Raw genomic sequence first — 10237 nt, 5'->3', positions numbered from 1 at the left:
TTGTAAAAATTTGAAATTAATACCCTTTGATATAATTTCCCCAAGTAAAGATTAAAGGGAGGTGTTAGAATTGGTAACCTTTCCTTGGTTGTATTTATTAAATGAGATAAACGAAAGTATCCCTTATGTTGTTTGTCCTCTAGTTCACATGTGAGGACAAGTCTATTTTGTAATTCCTTTATTAAGGAAAATAGTTATTCCTCCTTAAAAGGATTATGACACTTGTTATGCACACACTTATGAATGGGGCAATCATTCACATGGGAGTTACAAATAACTCCTCCTCTCATCTCTTTATAAGAGATGCTTCTCTCATTCTCAACACACAATCACGATGTAGTTCATGTAATGAGCCCTATGGCTCCACATTATCTCCTCTCTCTCTCTCTTCAGTCTTAGGCATTTGCCTCGTTCATATAATTCACTAGAGGTTTTCTTTGTTTTCCCCTTTCAAAATCCTTATCTCCTCTTTGTGTTGATTTTGAAAAGCTCTTATAAAGTATGATAATTATGTTCATCACAAACTCGCTAACAACATATATGTGTGTGAGGTTAAATAATTTTTATATTTATTTTCATAACCCTTTACATGAAAAGACCACCCCTTTAATATTAAAAAAAATCTAAATCTCAAAATTTGTCTTAATTTATGTCAAGTTTTAAGGTTAACCACTAGATCCTATCCCTAACACAGTTTATTTTTAAAAATAGTTTTCTGCAAATTAATTTAAATTTTTATTTCAGTAAAAGAACTGAAATTGTTTCTATTTTTCTTATAACAACTTCCAGACTTTACAATCCATATGAAGACGGCTCTTACAGTCCCACCTAAAAGACAAATTTATTGTTTGTCCGACGTCAAGATTTGTAGAATTCGTTTAATTTGTGTTTCTAAAATTTGTAACATATAATATATTTGAAGAGAAATCTTACTTTAGTTTTATATACATCTAAAGATGGTTTAACAGATCTTATAGTTAGAAGCTTCCCTTCGAGTATCTTTATAAATTGAAGATAAATTCTGAAATTTCTCCGACAAGAAGTTGTCACACGAGTCCCTTCGCTGTCTCTTCGCAACGCCGACATAAGTCACACCTGCTTTCTGCAACAGATACACTTCACTGTAGAACTTAGATTTGATTAGCTAAACTTCTCATCCTATTGCTACTACTGTAGGTTGGAAATTTTCTCTGAGATGACTGTTCATTTGAGACCTCGTCGTACTCTAGTGTTTTGGATTTAATGATTGTTGTTTTATTATTTCTTGGTCAAACGAAGTTTCTGAATTGAGGATTCTCTGATACGTAAATTGACAATCAAATTTTAAATTAATACAAATCAATGAGAGAGCAGTTGTTGAACTCAACATTTGGTCGGCCGTTATGAAGCCAAACCACGGGAAAAAAATTCTCAATGAGGACCAACCTATGCTAATTATGTCACTCTGTAGAATGTATATAGGCTTGCTTAGCATAAGAGGCTACATACAGAGCATGATATCTCATTCCAGTTGATAAAGTTGTAAGTAATATGAAGAGATATAAATTGTCCGTTGTCCAGTTTCTGGAAATAATCCTTGGTTTGTTTTGAGAGTTATCATGCATATTAATTCAGATTGGTATTTCTTCCCTGTCCTGGATTAATGACGAAAGAGATGTGGCCATATTTTGCTGAGGAAGTCAATTATAAGTAAGTCAGCATTTACCATAAGAAGCTTTGACGATGCCATGCTTCCAATCTGTACACATTAAATGGTTACATATTATTGGCTCAAGAAAGATTGGCATGGCTTGACCAGGCTAAGTTATATGCAATGCCAGAACTTTCAAATGCTAACCTGTATCTCAGTTAGTTGTGCGATTTCATGATTTTTAAGTGTAATGTTGCCTCAAAGTAGTGGAAACGAAAACTTGTGCATGGCAAATAAACTTAACGAACTGGGAAACTGAAAATCAAGGGACAAATATTTGAGGTTATTGAGAAAATGTGCAGCCAAGACATTACAGAAGGCACACTAAAATTTGGTTCCCAAAGATATCCATAAATTAAAAACCAAAGAAGTGAGATAATTCACAATGCCAGAATCATATGCCCCGACATTTTACCTGGTCCTATGCCAAGGCATAGATTACAAAAAACTATAATGTTGCTGATCAAAAGAATGGCCGCGCAATCAGCAAAACAAAAAATTGATTTGAACCGTTCAAAACTTTAATAGTTGCCTCTTTAAGCTAGCACTATTGGAAATTACTTTGAACTGCTCAAAAGATTCCCGACTCTCCTCTCTCAGTCCTATATTAAAAGTTCATCCTAAACGAAAAAGGCAAATCTATGCATCTAAAATTACAAAATTTATTTGCTCATTTCCTCACCTCTTCATATTCAGCTTCAGGGGCCTCTGCCTCCCCTCCAGATCCAGATGTTGATGATGGTCCATCAGAAGATGACCCGCCAGATTGTTGATGCATGTGCTGTCCTATTTTCATAGATGCTTGATTAGCAACATCAGTTTTTGCTTTAATCTCATTTAAATCATCACTTGCTATGGCCTTCTTCAAATCAGCCACCGCTGATTGTATTTCAGTAACTACATCTGCAGGAATCTTATCCCTGTGCTCACTCAAGCTCTTCTCTACACTGTAAATTGTATTATCTGCAGAATTTCTAGCATCAATCAACTGTTTCTTTTCCTGATCCTTTTGAGCATTAGTCTCAGCTTCCCTCACCATCCTCTGAATTTCATCTTCATTGAGACCACCAGATGATCGGATAGTAATTTGTTGCTCCTTCCCGGTGGACTTATCCTTGGCAGAAACAGTAACAATACCATTTGCATCAATGTCAAATGTGACCTCTATTTGGGGTGTCCCTCTTGGAGCTGGTGGAATGCCAACAAGCTCAAATTCACCTAGAAGCTTATTGTCTGCAGCCATCTCCCGTTCCCCCTGAAATACTCTCACTCCAACCTGTGTTTGACCATCTGATGCAGTTGAGAATACCTGACTTTTCTTAGTTGGAATTGTTGTATTTCTATTTATCAGTCGAGTGAAAACACCACCCAGTGTTTCCAATCCAAGTGAGAGGGGCGTCACATCCAGCAGAAGCAGGTCTTTCACATCACCACGTAGAATGCCTCCTTGTATGGCAGCACCCATTGCCACAGCTTCATCTGGATTAACACCCTTGCTTGGTGTCTTACCAAAAATCTCAGCAACAACCTCTTGAACCTTTGGCACCCGGGTCATGCCCCCAACAAGAAGCACCTCGTTCACCTCAGAAGCTGAAACCCCTGCATCCTTTAGGCATTTTTCACAGGGACTTCTAGTTCTCTCAATCAAGTTATTCACCAATGTTTCAAATTTTGATCTAGTCAATGTAATGTTCAAATGCTTTGCACCTGATGCATCTGCTGTGATAAAAGGTAGATTAATTTCTGTCTGAGAAGAAGATGATAGTTCCACTTTGGCTTTTTCTGCTGCTTCACGTAGCCTTTGCAATGCTAATTTATCCTTAGACAGATCAATTTTTTCTGAATTCCTGAACTCGTTAACTAAATACTGCAACAAGGCATTGTCAAAATCCTCACCACCCAAAAAGGTATCACCATTTGTGGCCTTGACCTGCAAAAGAAGGCTTCCATTAGGTTGCAATTATTCCCACCATAAAAAAAACATCATGTGAATGGTCATCCTTGTAGCCTGAAAGATACAAAATTCACAATGAGCATTAACTTTATCAATAATTCACATCATTTAATAATTTCCCTCAACACGAATAATACTACCAAAAATACCTACACGGAGCACAAAAACATCCTAAAGGATTGAATTGTGCACATTCAGATTGAAGAATCTTAAAATAAAATAAGAAAAACAAAGTATTAACAATTTTGAAATTTCTTCTCAAGGAAAAGGCTATGATGGGTAAATACTCAAAATCATTCCCGTGACAAAAATACATATACGTTATAAGGGTTGGGATATAGATTTCATGGGGAAAGGCCCAAATAAGACAAAAAGGGAAAGTTAAGGCACGGTACTTGCCTCAAAAACACCACTGGAGATTTCCAGAATAGAAACATCAAATGTACCTCCACCAAGATCAAAAACAGCAACCACACCCTCCTTCTCATTCATGCCATATGAAAGGGCAGCTGCAGTTGGTTCATTGATTATTCTTTTAACTTCCAGACCTGCAATTTTACCAGCATCCTTGGTTGCTTGACGCTGAGCATCATTGAAATAAGCAGGCACTGTTATAACTGCACTGGAAACAGTCCTTCCAAGATAACCCTCAGCAGTTTCCTTCATCTTTGTCAGGACAAACGCACCAATCTGACTAGGAGAATATTGTTTCCCATTTATTTCAACCCATGCATCACCATTTGTGGCTTTGACAATTTTGTATGGAACAATCTTCTGTTCTTTCTGTGTCTGTGGATCATCAAACCTTCTTCCTATTAAACGCTTGGTGCCAAACACAGTGTTTGTTGGATTAGTCACAGCTTGGCGTTTAGCAGGGATACCAACAAGAATCTCTTCTTTCTGATTCACTGCAACAACAGATGGTGTCGTCCGAGCCCCTTCTGAATTCTCAATTACTTTTGGGTTCTGTATTCGTTCAAAAAACATTTGTAATCAGTGAACATCACAACAACAAATGCGCTATTTAACTTTAAGAGACAAAGCATGGCCAAGATCTGAAAACACTCACCTTGCCTTCCATTACAGCTACACAGGAGTTGGTTGTTCCCAAATCAATACCAATAATGTCACTGCCAGCAGCTTTTGAACTGTGCACACCGTTATAACCATAAGAAGGAATCTTGACAACAACATTACAAAGTCACTTACAAATGACACATGATTCAAAAACTACTACAAACAAACTCTCCCCAAACCTGAATGCTCTTGCTGCACTAGCCCATCGCCGTGTCAAAGGCAAACTGTCACATGAAGATTGCAAGCTTTGGAGGCCCTGTAAAAGCATTCCCCATCAGGGTCGTAAAATTTACTTAGAAGTGAACCATAGCAACTCTCCACATAGCTACAAAGAAACATTCTCACAACTGAAGCCCTCATTCTTATACAACTTTTCTTGTACAACGATTTAACGAGTGAAAATTTTTTTAAATTATTTAAAAATGTATACAAGATATTTGCTGCACGGTACACAAGTTTTAAAGTTCTACAAAACATATATGGAACAAGCAGTGAAAATATTGTAATGTGATAAAATTAAAAATTATTTATACAAAATATTTGCTGCACAGGAGACAAGTTCATAATGCAGAAGTTCTAGAAAGCATAGATAGAAAGGTGCAAGACTGCACAACTAGTATGCACTGGTTCATGAAGCTGCACAAGTTGTGGAGATGCAGGAGTACATAGGCCGTTGATAGATGGCACCGAGAGCAACTCCCTAAACTTGGGTACATGGGTGTAAGGTTGCTAGAAGATATGCATAGTTTGAAGGGTGCAGGGGATGTACAGTCCATACACCCAAAATTTGTGTACTGTTGCATTCAAGCTGAAAAATCAAACTCAGAATAACTGAAAGTCACATCTTCATGAAGTTTTTTCAAACTTCAAACTGATTGTTTTCTTTCATAATTTCTCAGTTTTCGTTTTTGAAGCTAATAACATGTGTAGATCAAACACAGAGAAATTTTTAAATTAATGAACAGGATAAAGCAGTGTGCAGTGGGCCATACCATGTACCAAAAAGATATTTGATCTATTTTGCATCTGCAGCCCATATAAGGCACAAGTGCATTTTGGGAGTGCCCCAATTTCAGTTTTGTACATACAACCAGACAACCTTGTTATAGGGTATAAGGGTAGAATTTGAACAAAACTACAAAATCCACAATTATTAAAAACAAAAAAATTAAGTTGCCATATTACATAACCAGCTCCTGCCCTGCTTTCTCTACAAGCACTGCTCTAATATTTTAGTCAACCCTCTTAATGTTAGCAAGCCCTTAGCAAACCTGGAAATTCGAAGCTTGAGCAATTTCCTTGCCAACTTCAATGTTTCATTGAACACTCTCAAGGAAAAGGTTATACTAAATAACTAAACCTTAATCACCATATCATACAAAGTCTAGGCTCTAGGTGTAGCTTAAGAATGCAGTACAAACCCCAGCAATAGTGATAATGGTATTCATTGGATCAAAGTGTTGGTTGGTTGAGAACAACTATTAAACTATCAATGATTCAATTAATCCGTATTAAAGTTTGGTTTTGGAGCCCTGCATGCTAGTTCTTGTTTGATTCAGACCTGATTTTTTAAGAGCCATCAATAAAGTCCCTCTCAAGTTATCCCTGCAAGTTTATAGATGATTCAGCTCAATTATATTTCCTGCCTTTCAATAAAGTCCCTCTCAAGTTATGTCCGCAAGTTTATAGTAGATCCATCTCAATAGTATTTCCTGCCTATCAGGTCTAACAACATCTCAAGCATATTTTCAGTTTCAAACATAATAACAAGGGGACACATCTCCGCCCTTTTTTCCTGACACACTCAAGATGGGGACACACCCGGGACGGGGGGATGGCGTTCCAGCATGGCCAGCAGCACCACCATTTGGCTGCATTGAATATCTTATTATGTTTCTCAATGTAATCATCTCCATGATGAGAATCTCATACTTTTGATATCTAAGACTTTTTTTATTTAATATTTATATAATAGAAGTTAGGACTCTTTCCTTTGCTCATTTGAGTATTTAAAATTTTAATATTTATTATTCAAAGGTCTACTTTCATGTTCAATGTTCAAGACTCAAGTATTTAAATTTTATTATTTTAGCAAATTAGTATTTTAAATCTTTATGTCTAATATTGTTATACATATTTCATAATTAGCATTTTAAGTATCATATGTATAGTATACACTATATACCCCCATCCCCCGCCACCATCCCCAATTTGAGGCCCCTTTGTCCCCACGTCCCCCAGGCCAGTGTAACTATGGTTTCAAATGACTCTCATTTCAGCTTTATTATATATCACATTGCACCTGTAAAACGAAATATCCTTTTGCAATTTAAGTCCAACAGCTTCAGTCTATGAATACCTTGAAAAGGTATTTACCTCTCATTTCAAACAGAAGCCCAAGTTTCCAACTTGCCTGTTTCAAACCAAGCCACGGCAATGCACCAGCAAACCTCAATACTCGATTTCCCAGCATACTCAACTCAATGTACATAGTAAACCAAAGAAAATGTCACCTAACCTAATACAACTGTCCTATTGAACAACCCATTTTCAAAGCAAGGTAGGACTTTTAGTGCACAGTTTGTCACCAAAACTGAGGGGAGCTTAAGGGATGCATATCTCTACAAGGGATTCCAAATACTAAGTCAAAACACAGCCCATGTTTATAGTGTCTGTCTATGTTACCCTGAGTTTCCGAGATGAGGTGACAAGGGGACAGATGGGTTTACAGGATTTTTATCCAGAGCAGGGGACAGCAGGGGATGGACACACACACACACACACATAGAAATAGTGTTCATGAATTATATAACAATGTAACATTCATCATAGCAACATAATAACATTTATTAATCTAAAATCTTTAAATTAATGATTATTCATTGAATCATCATAGAATGTAAGATTAAATAAATAAAATGGGAGCTCAAATTTTAATTTCACACAGCTGAAGAATTCCAGACAGGAGCAACACCTAAGTCTCAATCTGTTCACAACTTCACATTCTATTTTCTAACAGCATACTCAAGCACATCTCTGACTAAAACTTTAAGAAATTCATTTCGTTGGTACTAAACAATTGCTCTGCAATATTTAGTGTGGATACTAGGGAATCCACTAAGTCTTCTATCTGTAAAAATTTGTTTAATAAACAATTGCTCTGCAATATTCAGCATGGATACTAGGAAATCTACTAAGTCTTCTATCTCTCAAAATTTGATTAATGAAAAAAGCGCTTGCTATGTGCTAGAAACGGTTTTTTAGATCAATGTGCTAAAAATGGTTTTTCAGAATAATCATGAATAAATAATAAATCTTGAAAATTGATCACTTGAGCCAAACAATGAAACCCTGTGAACCCTGCAAATATCAATATACTTAGGCTAGTATGTATGCAACTCTGCAAAGTGCAAATCCAACAATGAAATGTCCACTGACTGTAGAGCAGAAATAAATTTTCACGAGACGATGAAATAAGAGAATGTCTTAGGCTTAGTTTAGTTAAGGCACATAACAACATGAATGCATATTTTAATAATATTTAAATATTTTAGGGTTACATTGTGGTCCACACCATATAAAACCAGGAGAACTGGGGACATTTTTGGCAGTCCCGTGGGCAGTCAAAGGTTTCCGAATAATATATTGACCGTGAGTTTACAGCATGGTTTGCAATTTTTCCGCATAACCAAATATGACCTGAAAACATTTCCGGCCATCCCCAAGTACATTGGCGTTTGTTAAGTAAAAAAAAATACTGATTTCAAAACATCAAGAAAGCATTTCCTAGACCATAATCAAATCACATGTTGCTGAAATAGTTGTGTATATAATGATAATCTCCTAGTACACAGCCAATGACCAAGTACACAGCAATTGGACTTATGAGGTACCCTAGCATATGCGCACAAGGGCTAATTGGTAGCATGAACGTCTGTTAGATGCTTAGAAGAATGTTCCTTTTCATTGACCTTATGCACAGCTAAAATATCGCAACTGTAGAACTCTGCCTCCTGAGAATCTGGGAAACGGCAAGATTCCTTTCCACTGACTTTGTGCATTCAACAAAATGATTCTTGATGGTGAGACTCTGGGAGACGGATTTATTTTGAGATAGTGCTTAAACTTCACCAACCAATGTGTGCGGGATATCCAAAAATTAGTGAGACAAAGTTCGATCAAATTCGCCTACAATTGACCAAATTCATTCAAGATGAATTCACAGGGTACTAATCCTATTTCGCCTCTATTGGGTGCATTAAGCAAGAAATATATATATGTCAAATTTAAATAAACACCAGGAGCTCACCCGCTAAATGGACTCTTTCCTATGATTTTTTGTTTTTCTATATTATTGACTGACCAACAAGCTTTGCCAACTGTGACCTATGACCTGTGGACGAACCTTGCCAAGCCCGGAAACACAGCCCATGGCTTATGCATTAAAAGGAAATAAGAGCATACCCTAGGTTCCAACCCCTCATGACGAAATAAGACTATCAATATCTAGAGAAAACATACAGACAGAATGCAGTTCAATGACAGTATATCAGGGTGGCCCATCTTAACAAATCTTAGGAATGCAACTCCTCGTTTTAGTCAGACGTACTAAAAACGTCCACTATGTATTCAGGGCGAGGAGAATTGAAAATAACACTGCATTTCAAATGATAACAAACGGCTTATAAAATATACCAGATTGTACGGAAGTGATCTGCTTTGCGAGGTTCTCACAAGCCTTGATACCAGCAATTTAGCAATCGCCATGGTTTCTCTAAAGTGTATGAATATTCTTCTTTCTTGCGCTTCTTCAGAGAACTGGGCCGCCCGACTAGAGCCTGCTTCAGAGAACCGCAAAACTTTACGTTACTCTTAAACCTCTCTAAAACCCTAAAGCATTTTAATATTACAGAGGAGAGAATTAGGGATTTTGACTCGGGGTTTGCGTATTCCTTAGAACTTTCCAGGAAATTCTAGAAGTACAAATGGGAAATTGTAAATTTTTTTGAAGCATGCATATCGTTGCTAAGGTGGGGATGGGATATGGTAAGCTGATTTTGTTTTGAGCTTTATCCATAATTGGACTGGGATAGGAAATGTTGGATGATTTTGTGTTGAGCTTTTGTCCGTGTCTTCTTTTTTTTAAAAATAAGTGAAGCATAAGAATAAATTATATAAGAGGTAATTGTAATTTGTTAAAATAAGTTTATTTGAATATAAATGGAATTTTAATCAACATAATTCAAGAGTTCAAATATGACACTTTGTGAGGCATGATGATGCATATGTTCTAAGATTAGCATTTACAAAATTATCTTAGATATTGTTGTAAAAGCCCTAACATATAATATTATAGTTGAAAATGTTGAAGTTGATGAAAGATCAACTTCACAGCTTTCAAGAATCACATCCATGTAAACATCTATCACATAAAGAGAGAAACAAAAGCTATGCACAATAGAATTCATAGATCCGTAGAGGAGACATTCTTGATAAGAAAAAACATAAATTGTTAT

General features: G+C 36.5%; 1 protein-coding gene across 1 annotated transcript; it reads right to left on the bottom strand.

Moving 5' to 3' along the window:
• Window positions 1–2020: 2020 nt before the first annotated feature.
• On the bottom strand, window positions 2021–9837 carry LOC149577463 (heat shock 70 kDa protein, mitochondrial-like). Its single transcript, XM_089823936.1, has 5 exons — window positions 9417–9837; window positions 4901–4977; window positions 4714–4792; window positions 4044–4610; window positions 2021–3620 (listed from the first exon to the last, which is right to left on the bottom strand). Exons 1-5 carry the CDS (start codon window positions 9486–9488, stop codon window positions 2361–2363), a joined length of 2055 nt encoding a protein of 684 aa, XP_089680062.1. The 5' UTR covers window positions 9489–9837; the 3' UTR covers window positions 2021–2360.
• Window positions 9838–10237: the final 400 nt, after the last annotated feature.

Source organism: Cupressus sempervirens, chromosome 1 (assembly GCF_028749045.1).
Source record: "Cupressus sempervirens isolate cs-2001-9-10 chromosome 1, ASM2874904v1, whole genome shotgun sequence".
Lineage (NCBI taxonomy): Eukaryota > Viridiplantae > Streptophyta > Pinopsida > Cupressales > Cupressaceae > Cupressus > Cupressus sempervirens.
This window is presented reverse-complemented; position numbering and strand designations above follow the sequence as displayed.